At 28.0% G+C, this 23,351-nt stretch overlaps 1 protein-coding gene and 1 long non-coding RNA gene across 3 annotated transcripts in view; one reads left to right on the top strand and one right to left on the bottom strand.

Moving 5' to 3' along the window:
- LOC109601143 (sodium/potassium/calcium exchanger 3) overlaps positions 1-16,945 on the bottom strand; it is a 47,692-nt gene extending 30,747 nt beyond the window's left edge. Inside the window, exons 1-2 of one of the 2 annotated variants that reach the window (XM_020017369.2) lie at positions 16,816-16,945; positions 16,583-16,763 (exon numbers count right to left, since the gene is read on the bottom strand). In XM_020017369.2, coding sequence (XP_019872928.1) covers positions 16,583-16,607 — 25 coding nt within the window. In that variant the 5' untranslated portion in view covers positions 16,608-16,763; positions 16,816-16,945. Of the gene's footprint in view, positions 1-6,403; positions 6,628-16,582; positions 16,764-16,815 lie in introns of those variants that run through there. The other variant, XM_020017370.2, reaches the window with a different exon arrangement.
- On the top strand, positions 7,193-7,758 carry LOC109601144 (uncharacterized). Its single transcript, XR_002191648.2, has 3 exons — positions 7,193-7,304; positions 7,355-7,503; positions 7,587-7,758. It is a non-coding gene; the product is annotated as an uncharacterized LOC109601144 (long non-coding RNA).
- Positions 16,946-23,351: the final 6,406 nt, after the last annotated feature.

Raw genomic sequence — 23,351 nt, 5'->3', positions numbered from 1 at the left:
ACAGAGTCACAGAAGAACCCGTAATATCGCTCCAGATAGCTTGATGAACTGGAAGATGTTTTAAATGGAGAATGGGAAAATTTGGATATGGACTACGTTAGAAATCTTATAAAGGAGCCTCCCACATAGAATGAGAGATGTCATTAGAGCCAGAAGCGGAAATATCAGGTTTTAAAATGATTGAACACGTTAGAAGTGTTTTTTTGTCATATTGATTTTTTCCATTCTTGTTATTATTTTGCTGGGTATTCTTGGTGCTAACTTGTATTACTTGTCACAGTTAATACTATAATTTGGATCGTAAAATTTAATTTAAACTCAGCACAACACTAAAATGTTAACAATTTTAAACAGAGGTAAAATAGAAATTCATTACATTTGTTGTTTTAGGGCATTCTATTTACCTTAACATATTCTGGAGAACTATTTGTTAAATATTCTAATTAAGCAAATTAAATATAAAAACTATTTTCACATAAATTTTAAAATGAGGTCACTCAAAAGGCCTTATGACATATTTCCAAGCAACGTTTTAGTTTTCATTTAATATACAGGTTAAAAGAAAAATATTAAATAAATAAATTTTGTCGATTAATTGAATATTTTTCGACTCTGACGTTATTGTAAATAATTAATGTTGTATTAGATGTATTGAATTAAAATAAATTATATTCGTTCAATAAATTAAAAACTCATTGTCAACTTTGACTTAATTATAAAAGTGTTAAATGTAAACGAGAATCGAAATTTATATAAAGCAAAAATCGGCACTTTTGAACAGTTTCCACGTTGTACAGATAAATGCATAAATCCATTACCCGCCGCTAATTGAATTCCCGATGATTGATTGTCCGGCAGAACTGCGTGCAGGCTCCCCGACGGACAAAGATTACTAAATTAATGTCGCAATAGGACAATTAAACTCGTGCTAGCACAAAAAAAGTACGATGGATTTTTACGACGGTCGGCAAATTGTTCATTGTAATGTAAATTATACAATGCGAGTGCCGCACCTTTTGCCAGCGCTACTGTTCAATTTCGCAATTAGGCATTGTCAAGCGAAAATCGTAGCGCCGAATAAACTTCCGACCGCGTCCACCACTTTTACAAACTATAATTTTTTGATGAGAACTTTAACTGGATTATACGAGGTGCCTTAAATTGGTTGATTTTGACTACTGACAGCATTTTTTAATAAAAATTCCTATTATTGGGTTGTTCGGAAAGTAATTTCGTTTTTTTCTCTCTGTGGGAGCTTCGAGGATAATCCCAGGCCTTTTAAGTGGTCATAAACTGTTGAATTTGGATAAATTTAACTTCAATCCGATCTCACGTGTTGTTATTCGCCGGTTCGCATCAACTAATGCCTTTATCGCGTTTTTATAAGTTTTAACCGGCCTTCCCGAACGTGGTGCATCTTCGACATCAAAATTGCCAGATCGAAATTTAGCGAACCAGTTCTGGCACTGGCTTACTGTCAACACACCTTCTCCATACACATCAGTCAATTTCTTTCTGACTTGAACAGCATTTTTACCCTTTCTATAGTAAAACAGTAAGATATAAACTGCTGCTTTTCGCTCTCCATATTTAAAAGGGCACCATCCAAAAACTACTGCGTAGAATTAATTGGAATTTTTCACACACAAGCCTTGCTATATGAGCTCTCAATGCATATAAAAATTATACGGCATAAGTGTGAAGTTGTGTGCAAAAAAATACAATTAAATCCTCTGTCGTGAAAAAACGAAATGACTTTCCGAACAACCCAATAATTTTAGTAGTTCACCTAAGTATCTGCGAAATCATCGTACTAACATATTTTATTTATTTTTGCTTTAATTATATATTTGTATTATTGTATTTTAAAAAAATATAGCTGAACAAAATATTTTATATTATTTTTTTTAACAAATAAAAAACTTATTTTATTGTCATATTATAGTAATATTTTGTCTGATACCCATTGGGTTTTATAACTGCTCCACATCTCTTGGGCATGGATTCAGTCAATTTATCAATTTGCTTCACACAATTTTTAAAATAAATCGGCCTTGTTTCGCACTTTATAGGGTTAATATTGAGACTTTGTCCCGGCCACTTCATTACTTTGATCTTTTCCGTTAAAAACCAATTCTTAACCAATTTTGAGTTGTGTTTTGTCGTGTTGTCGTGTTAAAATATCTTTCAAGGCATATCTGTCTTATAGTCATTTTTTCAAATAAATAAAGCTCAAAAAACATAACTAAGGATGTCTCTATAAACGAATCGATCATGTTTACATTGATCTGGTCCAACGCCGTACGAAGAAAATTCCAGAAAATTATAATAAGAAAAGTACAAAAATTACAAAACCGGACTCAGAAGAATGTAACAAAGAAAATTAAAAAAAAAATTTCTTTATATATTGTCCTCTTAGCTCAATACACAGTGAGAAACGTTGACCTCTTCAAAATAATCTAATGTTCAAACACAACCTTCTTAATGTCGACAGATTTTCTACCATTGAACAATTTTTTCGAGATTGGAAATAAAAAATAGTTTGACGGACTAAATCTGTCAAATAATAATAATAATAAGTTTGCAGGATACTCATCGTTGATGTTCTTTTCTCTCTGAAGATAATCAAAGAAAATTATCCCATGGGTATCCCAGAAAACTGATCCCATCACCTTTCCACCTTGTTTAGAGCCGGTTCTCCTCTCTTAGATCTTTGTTTTGATTGCTATGTCGTCTCAAGTGTGAAATTATCGGCTTCACTGCGGCGAAACATAGTCAAACAATCTCTTGAAACAACCTCAAGATGATGTTTTTATTCAATCGAGGGCAAAGCTTTTTCATGTCCATTTAATTCATTTTCGGTTGTTATGCCAGTATATACCACTTTTTGGGATGTCTATCTTTTCTGCCAAATCATGCACTTTTTGTCGATGATAATTCAAAACCATTTTGTGGATTTCATAGACCGTTTTTGGTGTGGCCACCTCATTTGGCCCCCAATCTCTTAATCTCTTCCGTCCTACATTTTACTGTAGTAAACAAAGAAACGGAATGGAATAGAACACATTATTGATATTGGCGAGACAGAGACAATTCAAGTGAAATTATTGAATCATCTACAGATCCATGTTTTTCTATATCTACAAAATTTTGCGTGAACACAACGTAACTATAGATGGCTGTCAAATAAATACTAATTAATGTAACATGTTAAGACTGGAAACTTAAGATTTTTGTGATTGATACTTTTCTCCAAAACGCCATGTACTTTTAAAATTGTCCTTGTAACTGTTCTGTTATTTCTATTTATCCAATAAATATTCATAGAATTACAATATGCTGCAACTTGCACGATTCCATGAATATTTAAGTAAAATTAAGTGGGATTCAATGAAAAATGTTTATTAAAAAATAAGTTTAATTATAACTTTACATGTAAACAAACTACTGGGATAATTTGAATAATTAAATCAAATTAGTGGAGATAAATTACTTTAAAAGTATAATTTAATTATGTTATTATCATATAAATAATAAGTTAAAATTTTAGAATGAACGTATTTTAAATTCTTCATAGTTTCAAACGTATATATGTATAAATTAACTAAAATGGAAATAAGACCAGTCTTCTATTTAAATTCATTAAGTTAAATGTTACTTTAAGAGCCAAGTAAAATTCGATATAAATTACAAAATAATACGTATACAGGATGTTCCAGATTAGTTGATTTTAACTGTCTTAGGAAAAATAGAATTTTTTTAAAAGTTACTCAAGAAATCGCATCTCTGATCTCTTCTGAAATGACTACAAAAAGTGACAATTCTCCTTAACGTATGTATTTAATGTTTAATAATATATTATTGAAATGAAATAATCAAAGGTATAGAAAAAAATAAGCTTTCTAAAAATATATGATTTGTTAACATATTAAATTTTCTTCAGCTAAGATATAACCATATAAAAGCTACCAAATATATTTGACCAAAGTATTGTGATCATATTAATTAAGTTAGGACACCTTGTACATATTTCTCCCAGTTTACGCAGCAAAAGTAAAGTTCATTATAGTATTATCTTAATCCATAACTACATGGAAGGTCAAAAACTGTGATATCTCAATTAATGTCATAATGGAATCTTATCCCAAATTTGTGGAAAATTTCAAAAATTAAAAATACGTTATTTTCGTAGATAAACTTAACTATTTGTATAATTGTTTATTTACTGTTATTTTGTTTAAGAACTACTATAATTTTTGTTTTTAATTATTTAATTTTTTTTGTATTAATATTAATATTATATTAATTAATTGTATGAAATATCACATACTAGAAAAAAATTATGAGCAAAAGTGTCGATTACAAGTGTAACAACAATTATCATTAACATCAAAACAAATCACAGACAAAATTTCGACACAATTTTATCTAGGTGTTAGTAGCAGAACAGACAGAAATCGCCCTATTAATGCAGGACAATATGGCCAAGTAGCAGTTGAAAAACCACTGCTATCAAAGAAAAACAGAGCATTTGCAAAATCTCATTTTTCATGAGCTCAGGAAAACTGGATCACTGTTCTTTAGAGTAACGAAAATAAATTTAATTTGTTTGGGTCGACACCATTTTAAATATTAAACTTCTACTATTTAAACATGATAGCGAAGCATTATTGTTTGGAAATGGTTTCCTCGATCTAAAAATGGACTATTAATTCAAGTGGAGGGTAAATCGTTTTCTATATAGAGACATACTGGAAAACAACTTGATTCCATTTGCGTTGGATATTTCAACAAGACTACGATCCCAAACACACGTCTAAAATTATTAATGAGGTTAAAAATTAAACTCTGCTTGTCCGTCTCCGCCCCCCGATCTAGATCTTATCCAGCTCCTTTGGGAAGTATTAGACCGCCGCATCCGAACAAAAAACACACATTGGCATTGCAGAAATGGGTAGATTCTATACCAAAAAGATAGTAAACAGTGATAGAAGCCAAATACCACCATAAAATATTGAAATATTTGAGTTATTGTTAATTTTTTTGTATATTCCATACTTTTTCCAGACTAAATTGTTTTTTATTGAAAAAAAAAAGAAGTAAAAACCAGTGAATATAATGATCATTGATATTAATGGATCGATCTTACAGTAAATTAGACTTATTCATATTTGCAACAGATTAAGGAAAATATTAACATTTGTAACATTCTTGAAGAACAAAAACATAATTATAATAATAATATGTTTAATATGTTTAATTTTTATTTTATTTTATCCTAGTTGTGTGTTTCAAAAAGTAGGAGCAGTTTTCAGTGTGACATAGTAAAATCTAAATTGTGTTTCCTTCATCTCTACTTAAATGTTAAACTGTAGTCAATGATAAATCACTCCATGTCATGTCACTTCACAAGTCTAAGAATCTATTGATTTATTTTTGTTAGTAGTATAAAATAATTAACATCCAAGTGTAAAGAGTTGCGGCCACATTGTTCCAGAAGGACATTAGCACTCGTCTTGAAGAAAGTTCATTGTTGCCCTGTGAAAAACACCTTCTCTACGTTTTATTTTCCATTAATGAGGCCAAATTGTCGGTAATACAGACCGATTAAAAAATTGAAGCGGTTGTTTTTGTTAGTGATACCAAAACCAGAAAATTATCACGACCTTGACTCACTTCAATGTTTGCGTGACAAAAATGTACAATACAAGTAATTTGGAGGTTTTGTGTGGGCTGCATCCCGATAATTGTACTAGTCACACACCATAAAAATGCCGGTTAATTTTCGAAAACACCCTTTAAGTTTATCACCAATTAAAAAAATCTAACTCAAACGAAATATATTTTTATAGAATATGTAACAGTGTAAATGTAAACTAACGTGAATTTTACCAACAATGTAATCCTTCCGGAGATATTCTGCTGTTTTCAGTTTTATAGTCTGATAAATATTAAGTGAGTCCATTAGTCTTTCTTGTTTTGTATTCAGCTCCTCGTTACATTTTTATGATTAATTTATTTATCCATTTCCTACTCTGTTATTTACGAATGTAAAAATCGACTTTTTTTTAATGAAACATGAAAATTTCACGCGCTGGAAATGAAACCACAGACCAGAGACTTGCGCAATGGTAAAGTGTAGGACAAATATGTCTTTTTACTGTAAATGGTGGGTATAATATTGACTAACACTCCGAGATCTGAATGAAATGTTGCAAGAATATTTGTAACAAATACCGATTTTGTAATCACTTGTTGACCACCTGCAAACATTTGCAATGTGAACTAAATTTATTAAAGCATGAAAGGCCTCAAACTTTTTAGCACCCTAGATTATTATTAATTAACAATTTTTAATAGATAAAAATAAGAAAAACATCACAATAAATCAAAATCAACTTACGCATTTTTCTGAAGAAGAATAAAGATCTAATCTAAACACCAATAGATATTATCACAAACACACGGTAGAGCAAAGCTCCCGACGGCGCTTAAACACGGCTTTACCTAATCAACATCAATTAAACAATGACGTCCTGAAAACATTTCGGGTTCACGAATCCACGACAAACACTTTCCTTAATTGGACGAGATTATTCGTTGATCGCTAAGTGCATAGTTAAAACTCGTGTCACACGTTTGTATGGTTGCTTACACTTAAGAATGTGCCGAGGCATCGGGCTACCACTACTTACTTGCAAGTACTTACATACCCAAGTAAGTATGTATATATACGTATATGTGTGGTTATAGATGTAATTCACCATGCCTTGAATTGAATAGGTAAGTAATTTTTAATGTAGTTAATTAGACCTTGATTTTCTCATTATTTTTTTCATATAAATAAATATTTTACCACGTTCCTTACTTTCGACAAATTGGAGAAATACTTAAAAAAGTAAATTTAAACTGTTTAAAATTTGGATTTATATATTGTGCATTCAAGACTCTTTAATTAGTATTTTTTAATTTAGTCCTGCTAATAAATAAGTGGTTGTTAAAATATTAAAACTTCGTGTTTCTTCAGAGTTTTGAATCTAAAGTATGATTTCATTGAAAACCACCTTAATTACTCTTATCTATTTCATTATTTTGTTAATTAAAAAAAGGTTTAAAAAAGGAATGTTTATGACATAAATCTAGATACCAATTGTTTAAAACAAAATAACATTTTTTTCATAGTAATCTCTGTCAACACATTAGTTGTTAACGTTATATTTATTCGTTTAGAATAATGTTCCACTTTGCATCATAAAAATGTGAACTAAATTATCAGTAGTAGAGCAATCATCAATATGTTTCATGTAAGTAATTGGAGTAAATAAAAATATTAATTAACTCTATTATATTTTAGTATTTCGGGATTTATACAGTACTCAATTGTTAACAATATTTCAAGAATCTAAATAATCAAAGGAAACTTCCAAAACTAATTTTAACATGAATTTTTTGTAATCATTTAGGACATTCAAATGATTACTTGTAACTATGCAGTATATATAAGTAAGTAATGAATGGTCATTTAATTATGTGTTGTGATTAACAAAATCTTGAGGTTTTATATTAAAACAGTCTTTCTGTTTTAGGTTCCTGAAACTTCGTCTCAGTCTCTCATAATGAACATGGCGTTTTCATTGAATTTAATTTTGTAGTAAATGATATTTAAAAACATTTAGATAATATTTTATTAAGTCACTGGTATGTTAAATTATACAATGTTTTACACATTTATATTAAATAAACTACATAAATAACTGATTTTGTTTCATGATATTTTAGTATTATATGTAACAAAGGTTTATTGCAGATTTATTAGATTATTGTTTGTACTTAAGGCAAATCCATATTTTTTGTAATTAACAAAGACTTAAATATTAACAAGGCATTATTTGAATTCTATAGAAATGAATTGGGTAACATAATAAGAGGAATATGACCTTGTGATTTTTTATAATCATTGTTATTTATTTCAATGAATTGGAAAATACATATTTTTACATAATCGGCAAACTGCATGTTTTGTATGTATCAAATACAATTACAATTTGACGAACTGTTAAGATTTTCACCACAAAACAGTTTAGTCATAATGGAAATTATTTTTAGACACTGTAATTTACATTTACAAACATGTTACATAAACCTATAATTTAAATGCAACAAAATAAGCGCCCACTCCAATGATAAAATGGATAATAAGTGACAAATTTTATTAAACCGAAGACCATAAAAGAGGAACAAAAGAAATGTATATCGTGAGAATAAGTCTCATATCATTTCCGAGAATTTACATATCGTCATGACGATAACTTCGTTGCGGATTTAAAGATTTTGTGCCCCATATGTTTACAGCAATAGGTTGAAAGTTTTATAGAAGTCTATCTTTAGTTGAACATGAAATATCGTATTACTACTTTAATATTTTCTGGTGGCGATTTTATATCGGTTTTATGAGTTAAAGGAACTTTACAGGTAATGTTTTATTAACATGATATCATTTTATGAGAAAGCTTTCCAACACGACTTTTAAATTATTAAATGAAATATTAATAATTCTTCTTGGAAAACGATAAACGATAACTTACAGCTGGAGTCTTTGACTTTAGATTCTGATTATTTTGTAGTAGACTAAAGGGGTACCTTCTATTATTCTTCAACAAATGAAAATCTTATATATTTTCAAATTTACAATTTTCCAGATATTTCATTTTTTTAATAATAAATTTGCTAGTAGACTATTAAATTCCCGACAAACTTGAATGATGAAGTGACTGCTTGTCACTCTGACATACCAGCAATACGTCAGTGCTTATCATTCTGTGAACCCTCAATGACAACGTCACTTCTTGTCCGAAAATTAATTGTTAGGTACCAAGTGCTCCATTTAATTTACAACAAATTAATGATTTTGAAAATTTCGTTAAAAAATGTTTCTCCAATTTTTGTTTAAAAAACTGATTTATATAAAAGTTTTTTTAACATTAAAAATTTTAATTTTTAATTATGAACATTTTTATGTCTTATCGAATAAGTATTTAACTACCATCCAATATCACATTTTGACATCTGTGACCGTTTTTTAAATATTTATGAAAAGTGATATTTGTTAAATTTAGAAAAAGTGTTATTTATTAATTATTTTTGTCAAGTTGTGAAATCACTTTTACGTGGTATACTATATACATTAAAATTTTGAAATATGTGGATTTTTTTAATTAAATTGGAATCCATGGTAGAATTTGCCTCTAAAATGTTCAAACTTGCCAAAAATATATAATTTGTGGTATATTAAATTAGATTTAGGAAAGACATAATGATATTACTGATAATTTTCGAGATATTCAGTGTTGTCATTTATATTTATTTAAAATACCAAATATGATATTTGATCAAAGTATTATTAATGTATCTAAATAATTGATATTTGTTTAAAAATTAGTAATTATGTCACTATTTTTTAAAATTAACCATTTTAAGTTGTTACTTTGTTCAAAAATATTTCTAAAAAAACATTTTGTGGAAAATTATGGTATTTAATGCTTGAGGTTATTAAAGAATTATGGGTCTCAATAGTAATCCAAAAATATCCTTATGTTTAGGAATAGAGACGGCCATAAAAATCTATTTTTCTGATTTTTTTAATTATTATTCCATATATTCATATCCAACAATTTTTATTAATTTTATAATTTAATATTATAGATATAGTAGTTTATTTATTTAATAAATAACAGAGAAGACGAATAAGAACTTTGTGATATCTTTAATTAATATATGACGATATTTTTGATAAATGACTTCGAGGTATTCAATGTTGTCGTCTATGAAACATATAGAAAATAATATTTTTCCTAAATCAGTTTTACTGCCAAATATAATATTTGATAAAAGTATTATTAACGTATCTAAATATTATAAAGACTAATTTATTTCAAATTAATTCCTGATTTCTTTTTTTTTAACGATTGTTTTAAGTCATCTTATCCTAAAATTCTTATTAATTTTTTAATATTATATTTTAGATACAGTATACATCTATTTAATAAATAATCTTAAACAAGGCGATTAAAATCTTTTTTCTGTTATCTCTAAGATAGACTATATTTAAACTGCCAAATATAATATTTGATCAAAGTATTACTGACGTATCTAAATTATTGATGATTTGTTTGAAAATTAGTGATTATGTTAAATTTTTTTAACTTAATACATTTAATTTGTTATCACCTTTAAAAATATTTCAACATTTTGTATAAAATTATGAATTCTCGAGGATCAATTAAGAATTTGTCTTAGATTTTATAGACCCCAGTTGACCAAAAATATCCTCTTCTGAGACTGAGATATTCATAAAAATGTATTAACTAAAGACCATATTAATTACTTAATTTTTTTGCAAAAAGTCATCTTATCCTACAATTTTTATTATTTTTTAATGATATATTATAGCTATAGTATATATTTATTTAATAAATAATTTTAGATAAGATGAACAATTTCGATATATTCATTATTGTCATTTATGAAACATATGGAAAATGGTATTTTTCATAGGTATCTAAATCATTGAAAATTTTTTAGTTAGTGAATTAGTGAATAATTTTAAACTATTTAATTTGTTCAATAATATTTGAATAAAAACATTTTTTATAAAGCTATAGTATTCTTAAAATAGATTAAGAATTGAACTTAGATATTCTTTATATATAAGTCGGCCATGTCAGAGTTTAAGAGGATCATAAAAATATATTAATATTCATAAAGACTAATTTATATTTATATAATCGTCTATGAAATATATGAAAAATAGTATTTTTCACATATTTAAACTGCCAAGTGTGATATTTGTCTGATGTTTTATTAACTTATCTAATTTCTTGATAATTTCTTTAAAAATTAGTGATGTCACAATTTTTTAAACTTAATAATTTTAAACTGTTATTTTGTTTAGATAAATTTTTATTAATACATTTTATACAAAATTATAATGCTCAAATTCATGAAGTCAATTAAGAATTGAAATCCATAAGTTGTCTAAAATTATCCTTATATTCAGAGATTGATATCAAAAGGGTAATTTATTTCGTATTAATTTCTGATTTTTTTTCAAACACTTGTTCAAAATGTCACCTCATTTTATCCTATAATTTTTATTAATTTTATAATGTTATATGATAAATATATAGAATACAATTATTTAATAATTATGGAAAAGGCCATAATTGTTTATTATTTATTTTATTTATGTTGCAATGGTCTATTGCATTATTATTAAGCAATTATCCAAAATCAAGATATGTTAATAATAACTGTCAAGTACCACAACAAGTAAGACAACAATCTTACCTCTAAAATTACTAGAAATATCTATCTTATTTAGAAATAATTTAAACCACAAAATTATATATTTTTTCATAAACATGATACCTTAAAGGCGAATTTAATTGTTTTAAAAATTTGAAATAAGGAAGTTGCACATATTTTCGTAAACGTAAACTTTTTGACAAAAATATGATAAGAATAAAATATAATAAATAAAAAAGTTATTTTTCACTTTATCTAAATCTGATAAATTTTTTCGTAAATGTTTAAGAAACAGTTAGATGTACAAAATATTATTTATGCCAAATAAAGTATTCAGAAAAAATGAGATCACATAAATCACTACCTCAGAATATTGACAATGACATTTAAACTTTGGATGTTTTTTATTATAAACATAAAATATTATTTTATAACTGAATGTGACATTAATTATAATTATTAAACAATTATAATTAACAAATTGACTTTATTGATGTTGGTTTTAATTAATTACCAATTTAATTAGCTGTAAGTTCAGTGGTCAATGAAAATTTATTTTTTTTTAATAAATCGCTATTCTAAAAGTTATTGAGGGCTGCTTCTGTGAAATGCAAAAGAAAAGTGTGTCTATTCTTGAACTTTCCTTTGGAGCATTGTGCGCCGCTGGCCGGCCAACTAAGTGATCTCACAAATTTTCTAATCAAGCGAACCGGCCAGTCTAATTACACAACAATGGACGTACGACTGATTTCGTTCAGATGCTCGTTCCTGCTGTTTTCTTGCGCCGAGCTCGGTGCTCTCGCCATTTACGCACCGGAACACGTGAAGGAAGCGTAAAATCAATGGGAGAAATCGAATTTTCGCACGGCATCCGTTTTCACTTCCATTTGTTCGGCCGCCTCGCGTTACGACGTCAATAGATTTTTGTTTGATTTCAATTGATCGTCGCAGGAAACGAGACCGGGGACAATTTTCCCGACGATAGAGTTTGTTGAACAAAAATTGCGTTTTTTAACTGACATAAATTAAATTGATTTTGCTTTAAAGCAGTCTCGATTCTTGAAAACTTCAAAAACATTCGAGTTTCTCGCTAAACAGACCGCCGTCCTAATTACACAACAATTGACGAATGCTGGCGTTTTTTTTTTGTTCGAGCCGGAAACGCATTTGTAGTATAAAAACATTGATGGAAATAAATGCCCGTTTTGTTACTTCATTATTAGGTTCTGGCTAGAAACGAACGAATGAAAAGAAATATAAGAGAAGGTTTAAACCTTATTATTTTTCTTGAATTGTATTGTGCTTAAGTTGTATAGAGTTGTAGCTAATTCGGGATCTTTACAACAAAAAAAGTTCTTGAATGTACAAGATTTAATATATTTTGAAACAAACAATATTTTATGAATAAATCAGTAAAAAATCTTTAGAATGCCTTATAGATTTATTTTATGAAACATCATTACTAACATATAAATGTAACATTACCGAAAAATTCACTTGTTCATGATGATAAATAAACTATGTATTTGTGATTTGTGGATTTCTAGTTCATTTTATACTTAAATCATAGAAATAATAATCAATAATATCAAATATAATATTTTTGAATCAAAACACTACAATGTGATTTATACAAAATAGTTTTGTAGTTATATATAAAAATGTCATATAATAAAAAAGTATAAGGTTTTGATTGTATCAATCTCTTTTTATATTAAAGAGTAAATTAATTTAACAGGGGGTAAGGTGATAAAAACACTACAATGTGATTTATACAGAATAATTTTGTAGTTATGTATAAAAAGGTCGTAAAATAAAAAGTCATAATATATGTATAGAATTATGAGGTTTTGAATACAACTTTAAATAATTAAAAATTAAATAAAAATTAAATAAATTTTTACCTTAAATAGTGTATTATTTTTATAATAAACCTTATTAACATTTTCGTTACTTAACTCAGAAAAGGGAGAAAGGTGATGAAACATCTACAATGTTGTTTATACATAATAATTTTGTGAACATGTTTAAAAAGTTTATAAAATACAAAAGTATAATACAGTAGGAAAAGCGCTTGACCCGTCTGAATTTAGAAAAAGACATCATGTATGACAGAGACAGTAGAAGTCTGTCCCATAGTGGGAGACGTTTTTATAAATGTCACTTAACTCAAAAAAAAGTAGAAAGGTGATGAAAAATCTACAATGTTGTTTGTAGATAACAATCTTGTGGTAATTTTTAAAAATATAATAAAATAAAAAAGAATAATATGTGTTGAACTAGCAGGTTTTGATTATAGCAATCTTTTTTATACCTTAAATTAAACATATAAACCTTTTTATCATTTTTGATCACTTCTCTAAACATTATCTAAACATCATTTAAATCCAAAAAAGGGGAAAGGTGATAAAAAATTACAATGTGTGCAATACATAATAATTTTTGTGGTTGATATATATGTAAAATATAAATATATTTTGCAAGTAGAGTAGATTAATTCAAATAAATAAACCTTATTATTATTTTTGTTCTCGTTTACCATTTTTGTAATGTCACTTAACTCAAAAAAGAGAAAAAGTGATGAGAAAACTACAGTGTTGTTTATACAGAATAATTTTGCGGCAATATTTAAGATGATGAAGTAAAAAAGAATAATATATGTAGAACTGTCAGGTTTTTATATCAATCTTTTTATACATTAAAAAGTAAATTAATTCAAACATATAAACCTTTTTATAATTTTTGATCATTTCTCTTGTTTTCCTAAATATCATTTAAATCGAAAAAGGGAGAAAGGTGATGAAGAAATAAAATGTGATTTAAACAGAATAATTTTATGGTTTTATTTATAAAAGATTATAAAATAAAAAGACATAATATACTATCAGGTTTTGATCTCATCAATCTTTTCTTACATTAAAAAGTAGATTAATTCAAATAAATAAACCTTATTATCATTTTTTCAATTTTATAAATGTCACTAACTCAAAAAAGAGAGAAAGATCCTGATCACTTTAATCTTTTTAAGCGTTAAAAAGTAAATTAATTCAAACATATAAACCAAATATGGGGTATTTTTTTAAATGATGGTTAAATCACACACTACATCACATTGGTCCCTTTTTGGATTAAAAAGCAAATTATATAATATATAAACCTCATAATAATTTCACTTATGTAATTTTTCTATATACTATTTAAATCAAAAAGAAAGTAATTAGATGTAGTTTATCCAGACTAATTTTGTGGTTGTATATAAAAAATAAAATAAAAATGGTTAATATATATAAAACAATTATATATCATATTGATACCATTAATCTCATTTTGCATTAAAAACTAATTTAACCCGAATATATAAATCTTATAACTTTTGATCACTTCTCCCATTTTTCAAATGTCACTTACCTCAAAAAAGAGAGTAAGTTCACAAAAACCTCCACCCTTAATAATTTTGTGCTTAAAAAATAACAAAAAAAATTAAAATTTTTAAATATATAATGAAAAATACTTAGGACAATTTTTGCATGTAATCATAAAATTATTTACTTTATACATCTCAGGAAAGTTTTAATAAATTGATTCAATTAAAGAAGTTTCCACGATTCATGGGACTAATTAAAACTGCTGGGAGTGCGCATATTATGAATATGAATTTAGTAGCAATTAATTATGAATGTAATATGTAGTAACTGAGTAATATAGTACGAATGAGAAGGGACTGCATATAATGAGTGGATTTAAGTAAACTGCTCTTCTATTACACTTCCGGTTTACTGTAGTTTGTTAGTGAAATTACTGAAGGAAATTGACTATTTAGTCTTGCTAAGCACTCTTGAAATTGTTAATACAAATAGTTTGATCTTCAGATGGACGCAACTTTGCAGCACATTGTTTTAAATCACATACAATGTAGACTTTTCTTTTTAAATTAAAATTGTAATTGTAATTAAAAGCAAATATTTTATTTTTCTTCTTATTAAAAATCCGAGATTTAAAGTCATAAGGAAATGAATTACGAGGAAGGGTAAATATTTTTTTTAGCTGACTGTGCAATCAACTTCTCAATAAGACTACGTCGTGATTTTAAAGGGAAACCTAATTAAATTTGAACGTACTTATCAATTTAGAAATTAATCAATATTCATACCCAACATTTACATCACAAATAATTGCTCAAATGCCTCTAAAATAAACCAGAAATTTCAAATTATTGAACTGATAGTTGAAATTGTTTCCTGAAATTTCGTATTGTTTCCACATTTCTGGACGGATTGACGAGCTTAACATTGAATGCCACACATGGATTTTAAAACTTTAAACGTTAACGTGCACCAATTTCCCCGCTTAAGTGGCGCGAAAAAAGCTGTCATCTTTTATCTTGAAAACCGTTCTTTAATGCAAAGTTTATGTAAGATGATGTGCATGCTAAAATTTGCATCTAGTGTTTCAGATTTAGATTTATTTAGTCTCTGTAAATTGTGATTTTGTATCTAAGTCAGCTTCATAAAGTAAATTCAGTGGAAGGAAAAATCAATTTGATTTATGTTAGACATTGTCATTTCAAGATTTTCTTTAGTGAACCAAAATAATTGGCCTAGGAAATATAATTTCATATCCAATTTAAGTTAAATTTAAGTTTATTTAGTAAGGTAAATTTGACCTTAATTATCACTATGAGTATCATTAATATATTATTATTGTATTGTATCTTCTATAGGTGATGCCAAACTGTACAAAATTAATGTGAAATTTTAAATTGAGGTAGAATCTGAGACCACATTTCTTTTATGAATCTAGTTTTGAAAGGGTACAAGATGTATCTAAGCTATTTGGTTAATAATTATAATATATAATATAATGTTTGAGTGTTAAATGGTATCTGTTGTTGATGAAGGAGGAAAACGATATTTCAATTAAATATTGGCTATAGTATAAATATGTTTTGGACAAACGTGTGTAAAATGTCAATTTGCCATTTCCTTGGAAATCCTCTCGAATGGTCAACGAATTGTTACAAAGTAGCCGAATTAAATTCCTTTTGTCACCTCGTGTGGCACATAAGCCGGAGGACAACATTAAAACATTTTATACGAATACGAAAATAAAAGACGTAGACCATCTAGAGACCGATTATCCACTTATGCCACTTAAGTCGTTTCACTGTGACCACAATAACCCGGGGCATGGACGACCGCTTGAGAAAAAGAGCAAAAAAAAAAAGAAGCAGAATAAAAATGCGTGCGACGATTTCGTGGTCAACACCTACGCCACTTACCTGAGGCCAACGTTTCGAAGTCCATGTTGGTGGTGGTTTTTCGCGGTTTCAATGAGCACTGTTATGACCCCCGCCCCTGCTAAGCAGCCGCTATCACCCACAATCATCTGCCTGAATGCACGAATGATGGACACACTGGCTTTATGCTGGTTCCTGCGGGCTGCTGCACACGAATTGTACTCTACAACTGACTCTTTTATTGTTTGAGCTCGACTCCGTCGTAAACAACCGACCTATTTCCATACGAATTAACCGGGCATTTTTGCAGTTTAATTTGATAATCAACTGTCAAAAATGACTTTACTGCCAGCCGGCAACAATTAAAATGGCAATTTTTATCGAATTTTCTAAACTAAAATTTCTTCTTGAGACTTCTTTAAGTAAGTAAATTCCTTTCAATATAGAAATTATTTTTTTCATATATTGTCAAATTGAAAATTTGAACGTTATATGATATTGTTTGTTATATTTTTGTTTGTTTTTATTAAAAAATTCGTAATGAGTTTTCTTTACTAGATTTTTATTTTAATATAACATCATAATTTACTATGTAAAGGGTGAAACAATTCTAGTTATCCAGAATTAAAAAATATATTTAATACCATAACACTATTTGAAATTGTCCCGTATTCCTTCAATATCTTTATTTTTCTTTTCTGAAATACACAGACTAGGACCTCAGGTGATATTATCAAAACTATTTTCTAAATGAACACTTAAGACTAATATTTTATGTTTCAAATCCCACTTAAGTTAAATATTGGGTAATAAAACCGGTGGAAAACAACAATTGAAACCGCTAGTTTCGTTTTTGGTCTGGAAATTACCTTCAATTAAGATTAGTATAAGAATTGCAATACAACCTCCTTTTAACGACAGTAAACAAAATAAATGGTTTTATGGTCTATAACACCAGTACATTAAAACAATAAACAGTGAGCATAGATTCATAATCACTAATTATTAACATTATTAACGACTAAGTTTTATTTATCAGACCTCAATAAATTGGGTATACTGGTACTTCAAATATCAAAAATATTAAAACAAAACGATATTTAAAGAAAAACCACCTAATCATTGGCACAAAATGTGTCGTATTTTCCCAAAATTTACATTTTCGAATTTCCCATTCCCCCCTCCTAAGATTCAAAGGATTATAAAAAAACGAATTAGGTAGATATTTTTTATTGATCTAATGTTATTGATTCGCAAATCATATGTACACTGAGACTTTCAAAGGGAACAGCATGTTTATAAAAACACTTTTCCAGAAAGTTTCAAAATATTTTGCTCTTTTGTGGAAAATCTAAATAAACAAGTAAATAATATATCAACTTCCTTAAGTATATGAAAAAATTTAAAACGGATTTCATAAAAGTAGACCCAAATATTTGAAATTTTAGAGATGTCATCTCCGAGGCACAAAATAAAGGGTTGAATTGCAGAATTTTTCGATTTTCGATGCATAATGTGCTTCTCCTGATGGCTTTTGGCACAAAACAAAAATGATTCCTGGGCGACTTTTGTTGTAAATTTGATGTGCAAGGTTTTTCCCAATGAATTTTTAGAATATAATTTGACAGATGGCACTAAAATGGACAGTCAATAAAACTAAAAAATATTTTCCATCTAATAAAATAAAAAATTAATATGCTACCTAAGAGGGCTCTAGGTCCTCGATATGCCCACTTTTCTTCAAAAATGCCAATATTTGTGGAAACATTTTTCCCAAAGTTTTTAAAAAAGTCCTCATTTTCGATATTTATTTTAGTATAATGTGTGCCGAAATAATATTTACCAGGCGGTATCCTTGCACTACATTTTCGTCTTAAAATCATTCAATCTATAGTGGGCGCAAGCCTTCCAGTAACTGTCAAATTGCTGTTACACAAGCATCCGCATCCTGCTTTGAAACTAATTAAAAATAGTAAGTTATGATTTTTATGTAACAAGCTAATACGTCATGACGTCAAACGTAAATTATTTTTGTTTTAGAATCGACCAATAAAAAATTTAAAAAACCTAAATATTTACAATAAATATTTCTTACCAAAATCATTTCGCAGATGAAACTCCTTAGCATTGCTGCTTTTTTCACCACTGTAACAAATTTTTTTTGATTACTATATTTATTATACACTTTGTCTCTTTTTTTGGTGCGATAAGAATCCTGAAATTAAAATAAATAAATTATAAAAAATACAATGCATTGGTTTTAGTAATAATTAATTTAAATTCAAAATTCTCTACAGTTAATACAAGTTAAATGTAAAATACATATCTATATAAATAAAAATATGTTCCTTGCTTATTACATTATTGACCTAAAATATTCTTTACACTTAAGCATAGACGAAATATCTAAAATATCAAATTCGCCCAAAAGATTTACCTTAAGATAAAATGTGTTCAAAATATTCATTTCTTAAAAGTTTTTGGCAAAACAAATGTGGCTTGTCATTCTTTTTTCGGATATAATAATTGCCTTTTCTTTTTCTACGGGTTTCTTTGAACGAAGTTACTTATGGAAGAATTATTATTTTCCAGGTTGTTAATGTGCATAAAATTCAGTAAATTACCTTTCTCAAAAATTTTTTGAAATTGAAACCTTAAGGGAATTAGTGTTTCCTTGACATCTTTTGTGTCCACATCAAGACAACCTTGTACAGTTGTACAGAAATTTCGCTATTTATTACAAACTCTTGGAGATTAGATTTTAGGTTAATTTCTCTAAGCCATTTTGTCAATAAGTGATCTGTTTGAAATGGTTTTAAAAGATTTTTATACACTGCTAGAAAACTTGAGAATTCATTGTATACAGGAATGCCATTTTTTAAAAAACATTCCATAAATGACTGACATGCACTTAATAATGGTTCTAAAATATTTTTTTCTAAAAGAGCTTGTATATCCAAAACATCTATACTAGTTATTCATAATATTATTAATATTATTTTTAAGCAGTCAATGGTGGCATTCATAAATTTAACGTTTAGTGTTAATGGAAACAATGAAAACCGTTAATAAATTTTTAAAGTTTGTACTTCTTGGATTTATAAAAAGTTTTTTATGGTTTTAATGGAAAAACATTGATTTAATTATTTTTTGTATTATATTAAGGATACAGTTAATTAGTTTTTGATGTTTTTCGTTTATTGCTTAACGTTTTATCGATTATTGTTTTAATGCACTCAATAATTAATTTGTGACGTGAAATTATTCTCTCAATACATGATGCATAGCATTAATGTCCAAAAAATTGACGACAATACTTCATTGATTTTACGTACAAATTTTTTTTCAGTATAATTTTGTTTTAAATTTCGGTTTTAATTTAGTTTGAATATGATTACCCAAAATTGAGTAGTAAATTTATGAAAAAGCTGCTAACAAAAGTTTATTAAAAAAACGAATATTTTAAAAATGTGTGAAAATGTATGAAATCTAAAAACCATTTATAGATTGTAAAACTATGGTTTAGTCATTTGTTTGACCTCCTGGATTTCTGACAATTTCTCTGCATCGTCAGGGCATGTTCAGAATTCGTGAAACACTAAAAAAAGAGTTCTTTTATTGTCTCTTGGTCTTTCCATACAAAGAACCCTTCTTTGAAGGGTCCCACAAGTGCTTGATGGGACTTACTCTGAAGACTGTATTGGCCATGGCAACACATAGAAGACCTTAATCGTTGCTGTCAGTATCTGATTCACGTATGATCTACCCGTCCAGCAAAATGTGGTCGGTTCTTCCTCCGATACTGATTCGTCTCCAGACCATAACGAAAAAAGTGCACTTCCTGCACATTGCAAAGGCGGTTTGTATTATTTGGCTCTCTCCGCACGTGCAAAGATCTAGAATAAGGATAAATTCCAAACGGGGATTCATTACTGAGAAACACTGTTGCCAAATTTTCATTTTTCCAAAGAATGTTCCTGTTCCCACAAAAGTCGAACACCTCGATTTTCCCATGAGTGCAGTTGAACACTTAAAGGTCGATAACTACGTAGATTGTTTTCATACAAGTGGTGATGCCCAGTTTCAGCCGAAACTGCAACATTATGTACTTACTTTCTGGAGCCTGATTTGTAGTTCCAATGCCGTCATAGTAGGGCATCTTCGTGCCTTAAATTACAGAAAATGGTCGTAACATAAAATTTTAATTTGAAAATAAAAACAAACAAATAGGTAGCAAATTATATTATTCATTTTTATTGGAATAATAACTAAAATATTTATTACAAATTGTTCGCTGATGTTGCAATAAAACGCAAATGATGATCACATCAGAATTATATGCGATCTACATCTGAAAACTTTTTGTTTGAATTGCATATAACACAGTTTTCCTTTATGCTCAATGTTTAAGTTATGTTGCGCTGTTGTTCTGTTTAACAAACTTGCTTTAATAATTCATAGGAATATTTTACTTGATCATAATGCATTGTTTGTATGTTTTATCAATATTACCTTCATATCATGTTATAAAAAAAGAAAATTGTATAGACGATGTACATTTCTAAATTTGCTGTTAATGTTTTGTTCGGATTTATTTAATCTCAGTAAATTGTTATTTTATATCTAAAATGAGCTTGATAAAGTAAACTCAGTGGGAGGAAAAATCAATTTGAAATATAGTTGAGATATTCGAAAAAAGTTTTTCTTGTATATTTACAATATGTTTAGAGAATAAATTTTATTTTATATTTGCATTTAAATAACAAAATATTTGGTCTCCAAAGTTATAGTTAATATTAAATTTAATCTGACTGGATAATTTTGGAGCTCAAAAGGGAATAGTAATTCCGTATGAACTACATAGTAGATTTTGGTCACACCAATTTCTTTTTACATTAACATGAAAATTAACTCAAATATACAATATATACGATATATAAAATCTATGTTACAATTATTTTTCTGAATTAAGCTGGATATAAATATAAAACTTTAAATTTGAAAGGGACTTTTGATGATTAGATCTGTGGTATTTAATTTAACATTAACACTTAATATTCTCTTTGTTTTAAAATTGTAGAAGTAAATATTGCTTCCAGCTTCTTGAATTGTTGTAATGAGTTCTCATTTAAATTTGAAAAATGTCTATGCCATGATCATGTTCCCTTATATTTTCTCTAGGAATGTTATCTGGAAATTGGATTTATGTTTGGAATCGTTTTCATGTTGAAACACCTTTATTAAAAACATCATTTCTTCAAGATATGGAAGCACATTGTTGTTTAATATACCCCTGTACGTAAATCAGTTTAAGGGGGCCTACGCCAGAAAAAATGAAGCTTCACCATAGCATGATTGAACCGTCACCATGTTTAACTTCGTCTTCACTCTTCTGTGGTACAGTGAATGTAATCCTAAGCAAGCCAAATGGGAAGTCCGGGTGTTTCTTGTAGGTCTGGGGTCAAACGAATCCCTATCCAATAACTATCTGCTCATAGTCGTCGAGCTAATTTCAGTAAATGCCATTTTTCTAGGTTGGATTTAATTTCAGTTGATGATAAGGTTGGAATGATTGTAGATATTCGAATAAACAAGTTACAGTTTTTCGAAATCAGACAATTTTTTTCCAGTTTTTCTTAATTTTATTAATAATATGGTAAACGATTGACTTATTTAGGAGCTAAAATTAATTACATTACAAATTACAATCTTAAATAAAGTATATAAACCGAAATAAATATAAATTTGTGTCAAATAACAACAATTAAAAAATAAACTTGTGTTGGAACATTTTTGCATGTGATAATTATTTACCATTGAAAACAAATCCGGGAAAACTCCTTTAAATCTAATTATAACTGATTCAATTAAAGAAGGTACTACGATTCACGGGACTAATTAAAACTGTTGGGCGTGTGTACTTTATGCCTGTTAATTTTGCCAGCAATTAATAATTAATGTAACATGCAATAACTAAGTGACATATGTGAATATACGAGGTGTATCAACTATAACATATATTGGGACAAAATAAAAATATATGAATATACGAGATCTATCAACTATAACATTTATTGGGACAAAATAAAATATATGTATAATTTCACATTTTATTTATTCTAATATGTTTTTTTTTTTTTAATTTAATACTGTATGAATGAACAATACAAAAAACAAAATACTCTGCATTATAATTTATAAAAAAGAAAAATATCAACTGGTGTGGTAAATAAATATTAGGACATGGTACAATATTTTATGTTTAACATGGGGTGACATCACATTTCGCTTTAATGACCGCTTGAATTCGTTTAGGCATTGACTCCACTAGGGACCTGCACTTTTCCGAGGTAAATTCATGAAAATATCCTCTGTTTTAGCTCTGTTGGGGTAATGTCCATTGTGGGTTCTTCAATATTTGTTTTTTATGCCATACTGTTTCAATGACATTCAAAGCAGGCCAACAAAGAACATTTACATTGTTGTCGCTAAACTATTTTTTGTGGTTTTGAGTGTATAACAGAGTGCTCCATCCTGTTGAATAATGTAATTTTTGCTACATCCAGTTTTTCAATACTTAATAGCATATATTGCAGTATTTGTTGATATTTTGAAGCGTTCACAGTACCACCAAGCAATTCAGAAGTTCCCAATCCTGTAGCCGTCATACAACCTCAAATTATATCATCTTTGATAAACTTTACTGCCTTTTAGGCAATTCATATGAAACGCCCTATGTTTAATGTAAATAATTCGTTTTCGATAATCACCAACATAAATATCGAATTTCGATTAATCGCTAAAAATTACC

The sequence above is a fragment of the Aethina tumida genome, chromosome 4, assembly GCF_024364675.1.
Source record: "Aethina tumida isolate Nest 87 chromosome 4, icAetTumi1.1, whole genome shotgun sequence".
NCBI lineage: Eukaryota > Metazoa > Arthropoda > Insecta > Coleoptera > Nitidulidae > Aethina > Aethina tumida.
This window is presented reverse-complemented; position numbering and strand designations above follow the sequence as displayed.